Source organism: Emys orbicularis, chromosome 7 (genome assembly GCF_028017835.1).
Source record: "Emys orbicularis isolate rEmyOrb1 chromosome 7, rEmyOrb1.hap1, whole genome shotgun sequence".
Classification (NCBI taxonomy): Eukaryota; Metazoa; Chordata; order Testudines; family Emydidae; genus Emys; species Emys orbicularis.
The window spans coordinates 77,779,344-77,800,771 of NC_088689.1; the positions used below are offsets into that span (position 1 = coordinate 77,779,344).

General features: G+C 50.5%; 1 protein-coding gene across 1 annotated transcript in view; it reads left to right on the forward strand.

The window, feature by feature from the left end:
• Positions 1 to 21,428, forward strand: part of LOC135881555 (zinc finger protein 773-like) — a 97,822-nt gene that overhangs the window by 27,140 nt on the left and 49,254 nt on the right. The window contains exon 4 of the mRNA XM_065408218.1: positions 10,058 to 10,678. Coding sequence (XP_065264290.1) covers positions 10,058 to 10,678 — 621 coding nt within the window. The remainder of the gene's footprint in view (positions 1 to 10,057; positions 10,679 to 21,428) is intronic.

Genomic DNA, 21,428 nt, shown 5'->3' on the forward strand with positions numbered 1-21,428 from the left:
ACTTAACTGAAAGCCACTTAAGAAGTGTTCCTGTCTTTAACACTCAGATGCCCAACTCCCAATGGGGGCCAAACCCCAAATAAATCTGTTTTACCCTATATAAAGCTTATACAGGGTAAACTCATAAATTGTTCACCCTCTGTAACACTGATAGAGAGATATGCACAGCTGTCCCCCTCTCCCCCCAGGTATTAATACATACTCTGGGTTAATTAATAAGTAAAAAGTGATTTTATTAAATACAGAAAGTAGGCTTTGAGTGGTTCCAAGTAGTAACGGACAGAACGAAGTGAATTACCAAGTAAAATAAAATAAAACACGCAAATCTAAGCCTAATACAGTAATAAAACTGAATACAGATAAAATCTCACCCTCAGGGATGTTTCACAGACTGGACACCTTCCTAGTCTGGGCACAATTCTTTCCCCTGTTACAGCCCTTGTTCCAGCTCAGGTGGTAGCTAGGGGATTTCTCATGATGGCTCCTCCTTTGTTCTCTTCCACCGACTTATATATCTTTTGCATAAGGCGGGAATCCTTTGTCCCTCTCTGGGTTCCCACCCCCGCCTTCTCAATGGAAAAGCACCAGGTTAAAGATGGATTCCAGTTCAGGTGACATGATCACATGTCACTGTAAGACTTCATTACCCACTTGACAGCACACACATATACAGGAAGACTTACAAGTAAAACAGAGCCATCTACAGTCAGTTGTCCTGGTTGATGGGAGCCATCAAGATTCCAAAACACCATTAATGGCCCACACTTTGCATAATTACACTAGGCCCTCAGAGTTATATTTCATATTTCTAGTTTCAGATACAAGAGTGATACATTTATTCAAATAGGATGACCACTCTCAGTAGATTATAAGCTTTGTAATGATACCTTACAAGAGACCTTTTGCATGAAGCAAATTTTAGTTACATTATATTCACACTCATCAGCATACTTTCATAAAATCATATAGAGTGCAACGTCACATCCTCCTCCTGAACTTACTGCCGGAGACTTGGACACTGACTATGGCGGAGGCAGTATACCTAAAATTCCTCTTTGAGCTCCCCTCTGGGGCAGACACTCCTGTGTCCCCCAAAAGGGAAAGAGACCCTGATCCAGCTGTGGGCTCACAGCTACCAGCTATGACAGACCTTTCACTGGCCAGCAAAATCCCCCCCCTCCCCCCTTCACTCAGGTTGGGCTTGCTTCCAGCTACAAAGTCCTTGAGGTCTGTTCCCACCGCAGCAGTCACCAGGACCCCAACTTCCAGCTCCAGGACACATGTCTCTGTGCACCTCTTCCACTCCATTACAGCCAGTTCGTGCTTCTGGGTTCTTTTAAGTCCAGGGTTTGCTGGTGGGCAGCCTTTTCTTTTTCCAGAGCAGCCTTTTCCTGGGCAAATTGCACATACATTTCCATTTGTTTTCCCTTTAGACCGTCACTCGATGAGCTGGGATACCACAGAGAACCCCCTCCTGCCAGAATAGGCACCCCTCCACTCCTGTCTTGCTAAGTTAGACACTACAGTCAGCACAGACACAGGGGTTGGGCCACACCTGTCTGCAGTTCACTGAAACTGAGATGCACTCAGCTCAAGGGCTTCTTAGTTAACAGAGACTTTCCCAGTGCCCAGTGTTCAGCCTTTCTGGGTAATTTGCAACTTGTGTAGTTCTAGCTTCTTCTGATCTTCACTCTTACTAATTTTGCTTTCTTTTCTGTCCCTATTTCCCTTACCCAAAATAAGTAAACAGAAAATAACAAACCAGTAACCACGTTGTCTGTTCTCCAGCCACCACACTTAAAACTCACTTAAAATCACTACCACTATCTCAAAGCAATCAGCTGTTCACAGACCCTGCTCGACTACGCCACAATTGACTGTGGATGGCTCTGTTTGCAGGCAGGCCTTCCTGTGAGTCAGGCTGGGAGGAATGAAGGCTTGGAGTTTTACAGTGACATGTGATCATCTTTAACCTGGTGTGTTTTTCCATTGAGAAGGAGGAGTGGGAACCCAGAGAGACAAAGGATTCCCCCCTGACAGGAAGGCGTCCAGTCTGTGAAATAAACTTATTGAAACATCTCTGAGGGTGAGATTTTATCTGTACTCAGTTTTCTTACTGTATTAGACTCAGACTTGCGTGTTTTGCCTTCCTGCAAACTGAGCCATCCACAGTCAGTTGTCCTGGTTGATGGGAGCCATCAAGATTCCAAACCACCACTAATGGCCCACACTTTGTATAATTACACTAGGCCCTCAAAGTTATATTTCATATTTCTAGTTTCAGATACAAGAATGATACATTCATACAAATAGGATGAACACACTCAGTAGATTATAAGCTTTGTAATGATACCTTACAAGAGACCTTTTGCATGAAGCATATTCCAGTTACATTATATTCACTCTCATTAGCATATTTTCATAAAATCATATAGAGTGCAATGTCACAGACCCCACTCCAGATCGGACTCCAGGCGGAGTGACCGGCACCAGTTGGGACAGAGCCACCATTCCGCTCTGTCCTGGTCGCCTGGGAACAACCGCTCAGGATCCAGCCCTGGTTTGGAGTGAGGTTCCCTGACGGCAGGACAAGCTCCGGTACCGGCTACACTGTCAGCACTGAAACCGGCCCCGTGGCCTCGGGCACAGTGGCTGGCGCCGTGGTACTCATGGAACCTGTGGGGGTTCACCCAGCCCTCCGAGGCCACCCGCTCGGTGTCCGGAGCCTCGGAGAGACCAGCTGTCCTGTCCTCCTCTGGTGCACGAAGCCTTGGGCGCAAGGACCCCGCAGGCTCAAAAGGGAACAGGGGAGCAAGCCGCTGGGCCACCAATGGTTGTGGAGGACCCTACGGTACCGGCATATTCCTTGTCGTCGCCAGACGAGGCTATAACGGGGCCCCCTCCCCCGGTTCTTCCGGATGACACTAAAGCGCACCAGGAACTACTGAAGATGGTCGCTGCCAACCTGGGTCTCCAGGCGGAGGAGTTAGAGGAGCCTTCAGACTCTCTTTGATGTCCTCTGCTCCACAGCACCAGGCAGGGTGGCTTTACCCCTTCATGAAGGGGTCTCTAAAATCAATAATGCCCTGTGGCAAACTCCCTCCTCCCTGCCACCCATCTCCAAGAGGGCGGAGTGCAAGTACTTTGTGTCATCCAAAGGCCACAAGTACCTGTACACCCACCCTGCTCCCAACTCCCTAGTGGTAGAAGCAACTAACCACGGGGAGCCACAAGGTCAACCCGGGGCTACCCCTAAGAACAAAGACTCCAAAAGACTAGACTTGTTTGGATGTAAGATTTATTTGTCCTATAGCCTCCAGTTGAGGGTGGCCAACCATCAAGCCCTCTTGGGACGCTATGACTTTAACATGTGGCAAGCCCTGGCCAAGTTCGAGGGTTCTCTTCCTGAGGCTTCTAGGAAGGAGTTCTCAGCAATTATGGAGGAGGTCATGATTGCGGCCAGGGCGACACTCCAGGCAACGTCGGATGCGGCGAACACTGCCGCCCGAACCATGGCCTTGGCTGTGGCCATGCGCCGGGCATCCTGGCTGTTCCTCTCTGGCTTGTCCATGGAGGCTCAGCAGTCGATGCAAGACCTTCCCTTCAATGGGCAAGCCCTGTTTGCAGAACAGATGGACAATAAGCTCCATGGCCTAAAGGACTCCCGCACAACACTTAAAATGCTCGGCTTGTATGTTCTCAGCCCTGCCCGCAACCAGTTCAAGCCACAGCAGCCTCAGGGCCAGGGGAGCCACCCCCGCCAGGAGCCTCCCCATAAGAAATCCAGAGACTACAAGAAGCGTCCTAGCCAACAGCCTTCACAGGCTTCTCAGTCGAGCTCGACCTGCAATAAGCAGGCGGGCAAGCGCTCGTTTTGAGGGTACACCCGAGGGCAACCTACTGGACTGTTCCCAGGATCCTTCCTCCCTCCCCTATTTTTACCAACCAGCTTTCTCCTTTCCTCCCTGCATGGGCATTTATAACATCAGACCGATGGGTCCTCAGTACGGTGGCATGGGGTTACACCCTTCAGTTGCTTTCTACCCTTCCTTCCCACCCCCCACTCCCCCGTCCCTCTTCAGGGACCCTTCTCACGAGGGGTTACTGCAGCTAGGTGCGGTGGAGGTCGTTCCTCCAGAGTACAGGAACAAGGGGTTCTATTCCCATTACTTTTAATCCCAAAGGCCAAGGGCGGTCTGCAACGTATCCGGGACCTGCGAGACTTGAACCGCTTCCTAACGAAGCTGAGGTTCCGCACTGTCTCCCTGGCCTCCATCATCCCCTCCCTGGATCCGGGAGGCTGGTACGCTGCCCTCGATCTGAAAGATGCGTACTTCCACATCGCCATCTTCGAGGGACACAGCTGCTTCCTCTGGTTTACAGTAGGTCCCAACCGCTATCAGTTTGTGGTCCTCCCATTTGGCCTAGCGACAGCACCGCGGGTATTTACCAAGTGCATGTCGGTAGTGGCGGCTTACCTCAGACATCAGGGTGTCCAGATCTACCCATACCTCAACAACTGGCTGGTCAAGAGCAGCTCCAGGTCCAAAGGCATGTCACGATGCTCTTAGCCACTTGCAATCGCCTCAGCCTGTTGGTAAATGACAAAAAATCCCCATTAGTTCTGGTACAATAGAGTGCATTGGAGCAATGCTCGACTCATCCTCTACCAAAGCGTTCCTGCCATTGGAGAGATTCAGGGCATTGCCGGACCTCATCGCGGAAGTCGCCGCATTTCCCCTGACCACGGCCAGGGTTTGTCTGCACCTCCTAGGTCACATGGCACCATGTACATATGCGGTGCACCATGCCAGGCTCCGGATGCGACCCCTGCAGCAATGGCTGGTGATGGTCTACTCCCAGTATAGGGACCACCTGGAAAAGGTTGTTACCATCCCCGCGACAATACTTACCTCGCTGCAATGGTAGACCGACCCCAGGAAAGTCCTGGAAGGAATTGCCTTCATCAGCACTCCTCACTCAGTCGAGTTGGTTTCAGATGTCTCAGACCTCGGATGGGGAGCGCACCTTGGCACCCTCCAGATCCAAGGTATGTGGTCCCCACAGGAAACAACGCAACACACAAACGTCAAAGAGCTCAGGGCGGTGCGCAGAGCGTGCACGATCTTCTTACCTCACCTGTCAGGCAGAGTGATCAGTCTTGATGGACAACAGAGCCTCGATGTTCTACATCAACAGACAAGGGGTGGCACGATCCTCGGCCCTCTGCCAAGAGGCACTCCATCTTTGGACCTCTGCATCGACTACGGAATCCACCTAGAAGCGTGTCACCTTCCGGGGCCCAGGAACACACTAGCAGATCACCTAAGAGGGACTTTTCCTCTCACCATGAGTGGCTGCTCCACCCGGAGGTAGCCGATACGATCTTCCAGAGGTGGGGACCTCCCCACGTGTATTTGTTTGCCACCAGGCAGAACAGGAGGTGCCACAGGTTTTGCTCCAGACAGGGTCTGGGTAAGGGCTCCCTCTCCGATGCCTTCTTCCTGGCGTGGGCAGGAAGCCTGATGTACGCGTTTCCTCCAATTCCACTCATCAGCAAATTCCTAGCGAAAATCAAGAGAGACAAGGCTCAGGTTATCATGCTCCCCCAATGTGGCCTCACCAGCACTGGTTTGGGACGTTCTCGAGCCTGTCAGCGATCCCCCCGTGGCCCCTGCCGAACCTACTGGACCTGCTGTCACAGGATCATGGTTGACTCTTGCACCCCAACCTTGCATCCCTCCACCTCATGGCGTGGATGTTGCGTGGCTGAACCCTGAGGAACGGGCCTGTTTAGATGGGGCCCAGAAGGTCCTCTTCGAGAGTAGAAAGCCCTCGACTAGGCGGACCTACCTGGCAAAGTGGACGAGGTTCTTCCGCTGGGCAGCTGAACGGGGCATCTCCCCTTTGCATTCTTTGGTGCAGTTGATCTTAGACTGCCTGCTTCATTTGAGGAACCAGGGCCTGGCGCACTCCTCTATCAAGGTGCTTGTGGCAGCCATTTCCGCCTTTCATCCGCCACTCCAGTGGCAGACGGTGTTCTCCCATGATATGACGGTTAGGTTCCTCAGAGGTCTCGAGAGACTTTTTCCTCAAGTTTGGTCCCCAGCCCCTCAGTGGGATCTCAACTTGGTTCTGTCCAGGCTCACAGGTCCACCCTTTGAGCCTTTGACCTTGTGCTCCCTGTCTCACCTATCATGGAAGGGAGCTTTCCTGGTGGCGGTGACATCGGTGAGGCGAGTCTCCGAGCTGCGAGCCCTGACCTCAGAACCACCATACACAGTCTTCTGTAAGGACAAGGTTCAGCTCCGGGCCCACCCGGCCTACCTTCCCAAGGTGGTATCTAGTTTCCACATGAGCCAGGACTTCCGGTCTTCTGCCCTGAGCTCCATGAGACTAGTGAAGAGAGGCACCTTCACGCTTTGGGTGAAAGAAGGGCCCTGGCTTTCTACCTAAATAGGACACAGCCTTTCCGTAAGTCGACTCAGCTTTTCATCTCTACAGCTGTTAGGATGAAGGGCCTCCTGGTGTCCACACAGAGGATTTCTAATTGGGTCACCTCTTGCATTCGGACCCGCTACTAGTTAGCGGGAGTCCCTCTGCCGCCAATCGTCAGAGCCCACTGGACCAGAGCACAGGTATCTTCGGCAGCCTTCCTGGCACACTTCCCGATCCAGGACATCTGTGGAGCTGTGATGTGGTCCTCGGTGCACACGTTCATGGCCCACTACACCATCACTCAGCAGGCCAGGGACGACGCTGGGTTCGGCAGAGTTGTGTTGCAATCTACACGTCCATGAACTCCTTACCCGCCTCCAGGGGTACTGCTGGGAGTCACCTAAGTTGAATGGACATGAGCAAGCACTCGAAGAAGAAAAGACAGTTACCTTTCCATAACTGGTGTTTTTTGAGATGTGTTGCTCACGTCCATTCCACAACCCACTGGAAACTCCAACCGTGGGGAAGAAAGACAAGAAGGAACTGCGGGTGGAGGGAGCCGGCGGTGCCCTATATACACACACACCATGTGCACACCACTCCAGGGGGCGCCGGAGCCAATTCCCTACGGATACCACTGAGGGAAAAACTTGCAGCACCGATGCATGTGGGGTGAGCACACACACCTAAGTTGAATGGGCATGAGCAACACATCTTGAAGAACATCAGTTACAGAAAAAGGTAACTCTTTTTGGGGGGGGGGGGGTTTCAGGGATACATTACATGATGCCCTTGGGAAAATATCACACCAACAGTGTGCCAGATAGCACTGTGATGCTTTTAGGGTCACAGCTCTCCCTAGGCAAAGCTCAGAACCAGCACTCCAGCCTCACCCTCCTTGACCTGTCATCTGCATTTGACACCACTGACCAGGCTCCTCCTCTTGAAACCTTGTCTTCTCTTGTCGTCCCCTGGTTCCCCTCCCACCTCTTTAATCATCCTTCAGAATGCTCTAGGAGGATCCTCCTCACCCCAACTCATATCCATTCAGAATGGTGCTGGAGAAGAAACATCCATAAGGCTACCTCATTATCCTCAAACATGAATTGTGAGGAAAGGTTGAAAGAAATGGGCATGTTTAGTTTTGAGAAAAGAAGATTGAGAGAGGACCTGATAAGTCTTCAAAGATGTTAAGGGCTGTTAGAAAGAGAATGGTGGTTGTAGCGGGGTGGTCACCTGCTCCTGCCCTGAGGGGTTTAAGACAGCCCTGGGAGAGGGCTGTTGCAGGAGAAAGCAGCTACGAGGCTGATTGGGGAAGCAGCCGCAGCTGGGCCACACCCAATACTGAGCTGGAGCCGGTTCACATCGGTTCCCGGGAACCGGTTGTTAAATTTAGAAGCCCTTTTAGAACCGGTTGTCCTGCGTGGGACAACTGGTTCTAAAAGGGCTTTTAAATTTAACAACCGGTAAAGCTCCCCGCCCCGCCCCCGGCCCCAGCTCACCTCCGCCTCCTCCCCTGAATGCTCCGCCCCGCTTCTCCTCTTCCCCCCCCCCCCCCGCTTCCCGCGAATCAGCTGTTTGCGCGGGAAGCCTGGGAGGGCTGAGAAGCAAGCGGCGGCTTCACACTCAGGCACAGGGAGACGGAGCGGAGGTGAGCTGGGGCGGGGGGCGCGAGGAGGGCCATGCGCCGTGGCAGGTAATCCCCTGCTCCCCCCCTAGCTACGCTACCCCGCACCTAGGAGCCAGAGGGACCTGCTGGATGCTTCCCGGGAGCCGCCCCAGGTAAGCACTGCCGGAACTCCCCACCTCGCCCCCCGGCAGGTCCCTCTGGCTCTTAGGGGCGGGGCGGGCACCCACTACCGTGGCCCACGAGACCCTCCTGCCCAGCCCCTGAGCTCCCGGCTGGGGAGGTTAGTCCCCGGCTGTTCCCCCTCCCCTGCAGCTTCAGCTCGCCCCGCCGCCGGCGCATGCTCTGGGCAGCGGGCTACGAGCTTGGCCTGACCCGGTGCTCCAGGCGCTGCGAGGCAGCGGCGCTGCGAGGCGGCCTGGCCTGTCCCGGCTCCAGCCGAGCGGCGCAGCTGTAGCGCCGCCAGCCACCTCCAGGCAGCGCGGTCAGGGAGCAGGGAGGGGGTGTTGGATAGAGGGCAGGGGAGTTCGGGGGTGGGGGGGGGTGGATAGGGGTCGGGGCGGTCAGAGGGCAGGGAACAGGGGGATTGAATGGGGGGCAAGGGTCCTGGGGGGACAGTCAGGAAGGAGCAGGGGTTGGATGGGGTGGTGGGATACAGTCACGGGCAGGGGTTCCAGGGGCAGTCAGGGGACAGAGAGAAGGGGTGGTTGGATGGGGCAGGGGTCCCGGGGGGCCATCAGGAATGAGAGGAGGGGTTGGATGGGGCGGCGTGGGGCAGTCAGGGAGCAGGGGTCGGGGGGGGGGGGGAGTCAAGGAACGTGGGGGGTTGGATGGGGCAGGAGTCCCGGGGGGTGGGGGCGGGCCACGATCCCCTCGTGGGGTGAGGAGGGAACCGGTTGTTAAGATTTTGGCAGTTCATCACTGGCCATGCCCCAATCAGGCCTCAGCTGGCCCTATATAAGAGGTTGGGAGACAGGAGCTCAGCAGACTCCCTCTAGCTTCTGAGAGGGAGGGACCTGGCTGCAGGGACCTGAGTAGAGCAGGGCCGGGGAAAGGCAGAGGAGCTGGGAGCTCCAGCCTGGAAAGACCCAGGCTGCGGCCTAGCAGAAGGCCAAAGGGTACTGGGGGTTGCAGAGGGCAGCCCAGGGGTAGGCAAACGCAGCAGGTCCAAACCCAACCTTGCCTGTGATGAGTGGCTTATACTGCAGTCTGCCCCAGGACGCGGGGGCTAGACGATGACTGGCAGTAGCGTTATACTGAGGCGAGGTGGGGATAGTGGGTGGGGGTTCCCTGGGGAGGGGAGACCCTGAGAAGGAGGGGTGTACGGCCAGGGGGCAGCACCCCAGATAGCGGGGCACCGGCTCTGGGAGGGACATAGGGGCCAAGCGGCAGTGGGTCACGGGCCTGCAGAGGGCGGTCCTGAGGCTGGATGAGCTAATTCCCGGAAGAGACCAGCAGGAGGCGCCGCAGGGGTGAGTCCCACATTGCTACAGTGGTCAATTGTTCTCCATGCCCACTGAAGGTAGAACAATAAGTCAGCTTACTATGCAGCAAGGGAGATTTAGAAAAAACTTTCCAATCTGGGGTTAAAATAATAGGTGGTGTATGTGTGACAGTGCGTGTGACAAATGTCCCATGAATTCACTGAATTTCCCCTGTTTTCTTTCCCCAGAGCAGGGTTTCCCATTCCAAAGCTGGTCTGATCTCCCAGCTGGAATAAAGGGAAGAGCTATGGCCAGTCTACAGTGCTCAGGGCAGAGATCTGTCATGGCTTCCTCCCCATCCTGACTGATGCATGGCAGTGGCTCCTTCCCTGACCTCCCATTCTCCTGAGTATTTCGATGGCAGATCTGATATCCTTCTCTCTCCCCTATGGGGAGGAGTGTAGGGGAATGCAGTTCCTGATATTTTTCTGTCTTCACAGCACTTATTTTGGTTTCCTGTCCCCTTTTCCATCCCTGTTTTTGATGTTTCTCTCTCTCTCTCTCCCAGCAGGTGACTGGATGGTGAGTGAGAATCAGGAGCAGAATCCTCAACAGGCAGATGCTAAGCAAGTGGAACTGCACAGAGCATTATCACAAAGATCTAAAGGAACTGTGTCCAGGAGTCGTGAGCAGGGAAAAGTTTGTGAGATTCAGCACAGGTCAAAGAGGCGAAACCAGCCAGGGGAGAAACTGAGTAAATCTACAAATAGTCCAGGAACTCACAAGCACCTCAAGGAAACCAGAGCCCAGCAAAGAATCCCCACAGGAGAGAAAAACAACACATGCACTGAGTGTGGGAAAAGCTTCAGTAGCCCCTCAAAGCTTATTAGGCATGAGAGAATCCACACAGGAGAAAGACCCTATACCTGTTCTGAGTGTGGGAAAAGCTTCAATGATATGTCCCCCCTTATTAGACATGAGAGGGTCCATATAGGAGAAAGACCTTATGAATGCTGTGAGTGTAGGAAAAGCTTCACTCAGAGTTCAGCACTTATTAGACATCATAGAATCCACACAGGAGAAAGACCATATGAATGCTCAGAGTGTGGGAAAAATTTCAATGACAACTCGCACCTTCTCAGACATGAGAGAATTCACTCGGGAAAAAGAGCCTATAAATGTTCAGTGTGTGGGAAAACCTTCACTTACCGCTCGGGCCTTATTACACATCAAAGGAAACAGACCCTATGCATGCTGGGAGTGTAGGAAAATCTTCACTGACTGACCAAGGCTTATTTGTCTTCAGAGATTCCACACAGGAGAGAAACCCTATAAATGCTCAGGGTGTGGGAAGAGCTTTTATGTGTACTCACACCGTGTTGAGCATCTGAGGATCCACAAGAGTGATAAACACCATAAAAAACTTGCCTAGGGCTGACAAAATATGTTTTCTTTAATACTTTGGTTAATTCCCACATAGTGAACTCTATGGTTATTTGCACCATTTGGTTCGCCATGGTCTGTCAGGTCCCCCGGATGAGTTACCTGCTTTTGCACACGTACAGTGGTTGAAGTTTTCAAATACATTTCTGCATAAAGTAACCTGACCGCCACCATTTTTCCTAGTTTAAAGAACCCAGGAGTATCACTTTTATACTATTCCTCCCACTGCAAAGTGATTGTTAGTCACCGAGTTCCCTCTTTGGGGACAGATTGTCTCATTCCCAGTTGTTCTCATGTTACCCTGGGTTGTGCAGAGCAGCATTCCTTTTTTGTATTGTTTTTCTCATTTAAAATATATTTAAATATAACCAAGAGCAGGGACAGACAAAAGAATGTTGTTTCAGCTTCTGTTAGACCGGAAGGTGATAGTGTGAGTTGGAGGGATTCTCTCCTTCCCCAACACCTGAGTAGTGTCAGCTTCTGTCTGAGCCATGCAATATTTATCTTCTCCACATTCTAATCCTCCTCTAATCCTCAAGTGTCACATGATGCCGTATGCTCAACTCTGTGATTCAGAATTGTGCTTTGAAATCAGACTCAATAGTGCTGCAGATGAATGTGTCACACATCTGGAAGGGAAATTTGAATGGATCCCAAACAGAATGTGATCATTTTTAGTCTAAATCCCAGTTTCCGTGTGTGTGTGTGTATGTGTGTTTTCTCTCCATGTGATGTCCCAGCTCTGTGCAGGTAGCTGACCCAGTAGACATTGATAGAACTATGTAGAAAGAGCAGAGACTCGATTCGGTGGTGAAGGCGCTCGGCCAGGTTTATTGTTAATGAAGCACAGTCCTAGCACCCCATAGATCCTACAGATATGCTAACACATATATGCCCGTTACAAGAGACCAGCTCAGTCAACAGTAGGACTTTCTGCTGCCCCTGTGGCTGGACAAAGGGTTAAGGCGAGATACCCCGACATTTATAAACTGAGACCCAACTGGGATAAACAACTTACGTACCATCTTACAAGTTTCATTACATTGCTTTGTTACCTCCCCTTGTTTCTGATATCTTGGACAAAACATCCCCATTCATTATTTTGTCAAACCATCTCATCGTGTATTTGATTGGGATGTATCTGTACTAGCTGGAATATATTTACATAAATATCAAGTATGTTATTATGTTGCCAAGGCCAGGCCTCCTCTGGTTCACAGCTTTTGGTTGAGGCCTCAGATCTTGCACGAGGCCCAGTGCTCCAGGCACATGCTCGTGCTCTTTCTCTCTCTCTCTCTACTACCCCAGGTACTAGCTAGGCCACTTCGTGACTTTTTCCTGCTTGGTTGGAATTGTTTGCAGATGGGAAGGTTGGCTGCTTTTTCCCCATTATGATTGTTAATACTTTTGTAAATTACACAACTTAATAATAATGAGACAGTGCTCAGTGAAGTAGGTATCAGAGGAGAAGACAATGGAAGAATCATGTAACCTGCTCTGGAATTTTACTTTATATGAAACTGGAAGTGTCTTACACCTCTCTGAGATGTTTTTTCCCCCCTCTTTCCTGAAGGCCATTTGGTCACATAACTAGATAGTAGTTTTGTTTGATAGATTGTAGCTCAGATTTATTGGGAATTTTGAGACAAGCGACCATTTGCTAAAATAGTCATTTCTTACTTTGTTTTTCTTTCTCCCCGTCCTTCCATGATGGCATGGAGAAAAGGTGAAGTGCAGTTCAGTGAAGAGAATACTCCAATCTATTGGACCTGCTACGCAGGACTCATTAATATTTTTTAATCTCCAATCTGAAATGATGAACAACAGCAGACTCCAATAGTACAACTAACTGAAGTAACTGCATATGTTCACAGTGTAGTTCGATTGTGTAGGTCAATATTGTCAGATCCTCCAGGGACCGACTGAATTACGCAGTAAGTGACTTGAAACTAGGCAAAATGTCGGTCTTTGATTCCCAAAACAGTTATAATTCAGGTCTCACAGCAGGTTACCCATGAAGCTAATCTCCTAAATAATCTTATTATTTGGAAAATGATATCCCTAACTATGCAGATGTAAATAGAAATGGTGTGTTTGCTGAACTCATTCTTTGTATGTGCTGCAAATATGGATAAAATGACATCTTTCTTGAAGCAGAAAAATAACTATTATGATAGATTTCAGAGTAGCAGCCATGTTAGTCTGTATCCACAAAAAGAACAGGAGTACTTGTGGCACCTTAGAGACTAACAAATTTATTTCATGGGCTACAGAGAAATCACGTCTCTGGTAGCTTACAGAGATTCTGATCCAGGCCTGTACATAGTTCCTAATTTTTGACATGTGGCATCATATTAAAGAAAGAAATTAGGTATATGTCTGGGGAATCCATTCTTCACTAGCACTACTGAAATTGTGGGTGGTTTGATAAGGAATTCTAGTACAGAGAAGTGTAAATTTATCCTGCCCTAGGCCAAGAACCTAGAGAGAAATAGCAGCTGTCTAGTTGTTTGTTTTCACCCAGGAGAAGGAAGCTGTGGTTTAATGTGGCACAGATAAAACTGTTTACAACGTCACTGTGTAGTTGAGTGGCACTGATTACAGCCCCAAAGGATGCCATGGTGAGATTGGGAACAATTGTCCTTTATTATTTGGATCCAATGTTTCATGAGGCAAAGTGAGAAAGAGTTGATGCCTTCAGAGGACATTCCTTCCCCATGGGTCCCAATCTGGCTGCCTTCCATGCTGGGCAAGTGGTGATAGCCAATGAGGGAATGAATGTGTCAGACTGCAGGATACATGAATTTTGAGTCCTGATTCTATGTGTTGGTTTCTTAGGCTATGTCTACAGTACAGAGTTTTGTTGTCAAAAGTTATGCCTCTTTAATTAAAGCACTTTAATTAAACCACTGTTGCGTGTCCACACTACGCTCCTTGTGTCACTGAAGCGCATCCACACTAGCAGCTCTTGCATCGACACAGAGAGGTGCAACTGGCCACGGTGCTTTGGGAAGGGTTTGCAATGCTTCATGGGGCAGGTACAGCATCACATGATGGAGGTTTCTCAATCCCATCCGTTTCATGGGCATCCTACTAGATTGCCAGCTGCTTTTCAACTGAAATGGGGGGTGGGACAGAGGGAGGAGTGTGTGACATGGAGTGTGTGTGGTGGGAAGAGAGACCGAGTGTGTGTTGTGGAAGTGGGGGGGGAGGAAATATGTATGTGAGAGACTGTGTGTGTGTTGGGGGAGAGTGCGTCGGCATGCTCTTTAAATTCAGATAGCAGCTAGAGCAGGGGTCTCAAACACGAGGCCCGCGAGCCCCTCGCAGCCACCCCGCCCTCCCCCAGAGTTTACCTACAGCGGCTCCGGCCGGACGTGCACCGGGGGCAGGCAGGCAGGGAGCCTGCCCTGCCCTGCCCCACGCCGCTCCGGGAAGAGGCTGGAACGTGGGGAAGGGGGGGCGGAGGGGCTGTGTGTGGCTGTTACTTTAGGCAGCGCCCCCAGCAGCTCCAATTGGCCGGGAACGGGGAACCACAGCCAATGGGAGCTGCTGGAGGCGCTGCCTGAAGCAACATCAACACACAGCCCCTCCACCCCCTCTTCCCCACGTTCCAGCCTCTTCCCGGAGCAGCGCGGGGTAGGGCAGACAGACAGGCAGGCAGGGAGCCAGCCCTGCCCCCGAACCCCTCCTGCAGCCGAACCCCCTGCCGCACCCTGACCCCCTGCCTCACCCCACACCCCTCCTGAACCCCAACCCCCTGCCCTGAACACCCTGCTGCACCCCAACTCCCTGCCCTGAACACCCTGCCTCACCCCAACCCCTTCTGAATCCCAACCCACTGCCCAGAGCCCCATGCTGCACCCCGACCCCCTGCTGTACCCTGCACCCCTCCTGCACCCTGACCCCCTGCCCTGAGCCCCCTGCCGCACCCTGCACCTCGACCCCCTGCCCTGAACCCCCTGCCTCACCACACGCCCCTCCTGCATCCCAACCCACTGCCCTGAGCCCCCTGCCTCACCCCAACCCCCTGCCTCACCCTGCACCCCTCCTGCATCCTAACCCACTGCCCTGAGCCCCATGTCGCACCCATCCTGCACCCTGCACCCCTCCTGCACCTTGACCCCCTGCCCTGAACCCCCTGCCTCACCACACGCCCCTCCTCGTCCCAACCCACTGCCTTGAGCCCCATGCGGCACCCCTCCTGCACCCTGAGCCCCCTGCCGCACCCCACACCCCTCCTGCATCCCAACCCACTGCCCTGAGCCCCCTGCCGCACCCTGCACTCCTCTTGCACCCCAACCCCCTGCCCTGAGCCCCCTGCTGCACCCTGCACCCCTCTTGCACCTCAACCCCCTGCCCTGAGCCCCCTGCCGCACCCTGCACCCTGACCCCCTGCTGTACCCCTCACCCCTCCTGCACCCCAACTCCCTGCCCTGAGCCCCCGCCACACCCCACACCTCTCCTGCACCCCTAGGGGGCAGAGTTGGGGTGGGGATTTCGGGGAAGGGGTTGGAATGGGGGCAGGGAAGGGGTGGGAAGAGGCGGGGCAGGGGTGGGGCCTCATGGAAGGGGTGGAGTGGGGGCAGGGCCGAGGGCGGGAGGTGTCAGTAATGCGGCCCTCTGGCCAATGTACTAGTCCTCATGCGGCCTTCATGGTCATTTGAGTTTGAGACCCCTGAGCTAGAGCAACCAATTCTGAGGCGTGGGAGGGAGATTGCACAGCAGTCTCTCCATGTACCCCTCGCAGCAGCAGCCCGCTCTGCCAGGGAGAGCAACATTCCATATTAATGGTTCTGATTCCCTCTGAGTTCTCCCACAGCCTCCCCTTTTTGAAGTTAAATGCTACTGTGGTGGACTTCTTTGGTATTTCCTCCCAACAAGGATGTTAAATGTAATTACATCATGGTCGCTATTACCAAGGAGTTCAGCTATATTCACCTCTTGGACCAGATCATGTGTTCCATTTAGGACTAAATCAAGAATAGCCTCTTCCCTTGTCAGTTCCAGGACTAGCAGCTCCAAAAAGCAGTCATTAATGGTTTCTAGAAATTTTATCTCTGCATCCCATCCTGAGATGACACAGAATCGTAGGACAGGAAGGGAACTCGAGAGGTCATCTAGTCCAGTCCCCTGCACTCATGGCAGGATTAAGTATTAGCTAGACCATCCCTAACATGTGTTTTGTCTAACTGTTCTTAAAAATCTCCAATGATGGAGATTCCACAACCTCCCTGGGCAATTTATTCCAGTGCTTATCCACCCTGACAGTTAAGGAAGATTTTCCTAATGTCCATCCTAAACCACTTTTATTGCAATTTAAGACCATTGCGTCTTGTCAGTGGTTAAGGAGAACAATTTTTCTCCCTCCTTCTTGTAACAAACTTTTATGTACTTGAAAACTGTTATCATGTCCCCTCTCAGTCTTCTCTTCTCCAGACTAAACAAACCCCATAGGTCATGTTGAGATGACATGCACCTAGGCACTATGGGGATAGTTTAGTCTGGAGAAGAGTTATTGAGTTTTCTGTATTTTTTATTTTCAATGTCAGCTGTTAAATCTCTGCTTATTAAAGCATTGAAAATGTCTGTATCAGTGTTAGAAGGGAGAAAGTGCCTTTTTCTTGAATTTTTTCTCAGAGAAAAATATTCCCTATGTATTCAAATGTGTAATGAGGTGTCACATTCTCCTCCCCATTCACCAGGAGCAATGTGGGTGATAGGTTTTCACACAGAAGGTTCCCTGACAAGATATTTCCAAGTCAGGCTCAGGAGTGTGGAAGTGGGAGAGAATCCCAGAGATGTGTGAAGAGAAAATGGGAATGATTCACCCACAAGCTGCCCAGCCACAGACACTGTGTCAGGTCATGTTAAAACCTGTTATGTCAGCTGGGAAAAGGGCCACACGAGGGCAGTTGTTTTAAGATTCACTAGAGGATTTGCCAGCCGGGAGGCTGTAGGTCACAGGATGCCACTGGGGTCTAGCCAGGGGCTGCAGTAGGGGGAGTCTGGCACTTGGTTAAAATGAAACTGGAAAAAAAAACTCGTTTCAGCAAAAGACTTGTGTTTGTCACTGAGGCCCCTCCCAGACTTAATCCTCTTCTGTGAAAATCTCCATCTGTCCTGGAGCTCAGAGAGACAACCCCCTCCCTCCCTGCAGATTTTCAGGTTTTGCTCATTTTTCTTGGTCTTGCACAAATATTTTTGTGATCGCAACAATCAGAGAAATTTAAAGAAGAAAAAAGAAACCCCTCTGTGACGGGTTGGATCACAGAAACCCCCTTGGGGCTGCCAATTGATGTGCCCAGACTACTTCTGCCCCTGCTTTCCTGCCCTGGCAGCTTGGGACTTCAGTCCCCTGCCTGGTTTGAGCCAGACCCTCTAGCTTGCTGCAAACCCAGACCCAGGTCTGAACCACGTCCCCTAACAGTTGTAGGCTTAATTGAAAGCAGCTTAAGAAGTGTTCCTATCTTTAACACTCAGATGCCCAACTCCCAATGGGGTCCAAACCCCAAATAAATCCGTTTTACCCTGTATAAAGCTTAAACGGGGTAAACTCATAAATTGTTCGCCCTCTATAACACTGATAGCGAGATATGCACAGCTGTTTGCCCCCACAAGTATTAATACATACTCTGGGTTAATAAGTAAAAAGTGATTTTATTAAATACAGAAAGTAGGATTTAAGTGGTTCCAAGTAATAGCAGATAGAACAAAGTGAATTATCAAGCAAAATAAAATAAAACACGCAAGTCTATGCCTAATACAGTAAGAAAACTGAATACAGATAAAACCTCACCCTCAGAGGTGTTCCAGTAAGCTTCCTTTTACAGACTAGTCTCCTTCTAGTCTGGGTCCAGCAATCACCCACACACCCCCTGTAGTTACTGTCCTTTGTTCCAGTTTCTCTCAGGTATCTTTGGGGGTGGATAGGCTATCTCTTGAGCCAGCTGAAGACCAAATGGAGGGGTCTCCCAGGGGTTTAAATAGTCTTTCTCTTGTGGGTGGATACCCCTCCCTTCCCCTGTGTAGAATTCCAGCTACAAGATGGAGTTTTGGAGTCACATGGGCAAGTCACATGTCCATGCACGACTCAGAACTTACAGGTAGCAGCCATGGTTCACATGCTACCTTGAACGTCCTCATGTAGACTTCTTATGTGGATTGGAGCCTTCCAAGATCCATTGTCCGTTAAGTGCTTCTTGATTGGGCACTTAACTTGCAAATTCCTTTCTAAAGAAGATGACCAAATGCCTTACTAAGATTATTTAAGTATACAACCAATATTCATAACTTTGTATACACATGCATACAAATAGGATGAATGTATTCAGTAGATCATAACCTTTATATAGATATGTTACATGGCATATGTAGCATAAAACATATTCCAGTTATGGCATATATACATTCATAAGCATATTTCCATAAAGTCTTATGGAGTGCAACATCACACCCTCTTCTACAGTGGATTTGTTTTCACTGAAACGTCTAGCCACTAAAGCTCAGCACTGCACTGGCCAGGAATCAAACCATTGCTTTCTGAATGCCAGGGGAACGTCAGCACTGAACCACCAATGCTGTAACTATGCTGCTCGACTATTTCCAGCTCTTCATTGCTCAGTATTCCATGCAGATTTACTTTTTAGCTAAAATTTCCCCTGTGGGGCCTCAGCCAAGACATGTTTCATTCTCCCCTTTCCAGAGGCAGCTAAATCCCTTGAAACCCTTTTGAATTTGCCATGCACCTGAGGAGCCCCTTTTGGCCTCTGAGTAAAGCATGAAAAGGAAAGAAATGTGTTGCCCACCCTCACTGAAGTGTGAATTCAGCACCTGCAGGTCATGAGACTGACACTGTACAGCACTGAGCTGGTTCTGTGGTGTCATGGTGTGCATCCTGGTCTATGAATTCAGAGAGCTAAGCTCAACTCTCAGTGCCTGGATTTCTGCCTGTACTTCATTCAGTTTTAAAGAAAAGCGCCCAGGAATCAGTGATCCACACTTTGTAATCCCCATCCCTGTCCCAAAAATCACTGAAAATACCTGCCAAAATGATGGGGGAGCGACAATGACTCCAGAGTTAAGGTGGATGGATCTGATCAGTTATTGAGCACGCTGACTCTCTATAGATTGCTTTTTAAAAGATTGAATGGATTGCATTTTATTTGAAATTATTAATTCTCAAAATAAATGAAGGTCTTTTTTATTTTATAATAGGTGAATATTATTACACTTGGATATTTTTCAGCATCTTAATTATTGATAGGACAATCAATCAGCTCTGTCTTTATCATCCAGATCCCCCTGGAAAGAGAAGCCAGTTCTCAGGTGTCTCTGAGTCCCTGTGAGAGGATCAGCCACTTTCTCTGGGGACATTTCCTATGTATCAGTATCAACAGATTCAAGCAGCAGCAGTCCATAGTGGGAGAAAATTCAGGGGCAGAATTGCAGTTTGAACCTGGCTCAATTGTTTGCAAAGCAGCACTTTGCCTCATTACACCAGCACAGGGACCTGCTCTGTATTGCCTGGGCTTGGGGTTAAATTCTCCCCTGGGATGTGTCAAATCCCTCGTAGGCTAAATGAGTTAGCTCTCATTGAATGTTCCCTTGTTCTTGCATTAAGAAGAAGAGCAGCAGATCACTTTGATATTATTTTATTTAATGTCACTCTGGACGTTTTCATGATTCCTGTAACTGTCAGCTCTTTTCCCTGAACTGGGCTGAAGTCTCAGGCCTCAGTAACGCACTGGAGCAGGGAGTTAAACAGGTTCATGTTCACCAGGGATTCACCCACCTGATACAAAGTGTGCAAGGAGTGTGCATATTCAAAGCTGTTTCTCCTTGAAGTGAGCTCTGGATTCTCCCTTTCTTTTTCTTTTCATTAAGAAGTCAGCTGAGGCTTCACACCAGCTGCTAGGATGTATTTTTTTAGCATCATCAACCATGTCAAAGTGTCTGACCATGTGGCCCAATGGAGAAGGTATCTGACTCCTCAGCAGGAAAGTGATGGTTTGAGTCCTGGTGTGGGGGTGTTCTTTGCCTCACAGCTTGCCTCTGCTGAATGGCTTCAGGATCCAGCTCTGGAAAGAGGAATGAAAGAAATGGCTGGGGAAGATGAAATACCCCCAAGGCACCTTAGGATGTCTATGTAAGTTCCTTGCACTCTGGGCCCACTGGGTACTGTGGCGGGGGGATGGATATATACCCCAAGAGCATCAGTGCCTGCCATGTCTCTCCCATCAACCAGGCCCCTGTCTCTGTGAGCTGTGGGGCCATACTGGGCTCCTGAGCAGACGTCCCATGCTCCCTGAGGCCCAAAGGCAGCAAAGCCAGCATGGTGTCAGTGTGTGGGGCTAGCATTTGGGAATGTGCCAGGACAGGGGTTGCTGTGATGGTGCCTCTGGCTCTGCAGAGAAGGGGTGGCGGTAACAGCATCCCCCCCACCCATGTGAGTGTTTTTCCCCTAGCCCAATCTCCCCTCTAAGTACTGACCTCCCCCAACTCATCTGAGAGCTGCTCCCCCTCCCTCTGAGCGCCAGGTTCCCCCTGGCTCAGAGGGTGGGATCAGACCCCCCCTTTGGCTCTCAGAGCTGCCTTTCCAGCAGCACTGGGAGTCTGTGGAGGCAAATTGGGGATTCCAGGGATCTGTGACACCGGTCATCTGGGATCTAATGGGGTGAAGCCAAGGGATTCTGGGGGAGGGAGGGGGACTAGTGGTTTCCTGCTTTAAAAATGTACTGTTAGTTTTTGCATCTTTAGCAAGTTGCTTCTCAAATTCATTCTTGGCCTGCCTTGTTATACTTTTACACTTAACCTTCCAGAGTTTGTGCTTCTTTCTATTTTCTTCATTGGGATTTGACTTCTATATTTTAAAGGATTTTTTCTCTAATTGTGACAGACTGTACCCCACGTTCACCACTTTTACAAGACCATGAAACATTTTGTACAAAGTATGTCTTGTGAGGTATCATTTAAAAACTCATAATCTGCTCACCATTAGTGTCCCAGTAAAATATGTGTGGCGCTATTATATGTAAAGTTCTTCTTCAAGTGCTGTCCCGGTGGGTGCTCCACTCCAGGTGAAGGTGCGTCCCGGCGCTGTTGATCGGAGATCTTTGGTAGCAGTGCCTGATCGGGATGCATGCACCCAGCTGCTGTCTTGCAGCGTCATTAGGGTCTGTCTGTGCGCGTGTGTCCCGCACCCCACCCCCCCAGTTCCTTCTCAACTGTCCTCGGCTGAAGACGGAACTCAGGGCAGTGCTCATCTCTTCCCTGGTCACTTAAGGAAATAAGTAGAAATAAATAGAAATAGCTAGATAGAAATATCCCAGTTCTTTCCCTTCCATTAGAATAATTTGTTAGTTTAAAAAAAACAAAAAAAAACTTTTTTCTCTCATGTTCATCTCCCGTTGAGACTCTCCCCCCAGGCAATCATAGCTCCATGATGCCGGGATCCCCGAGATTCAAGAAATGTGGCTCCTGCAAGGAGCCTATGC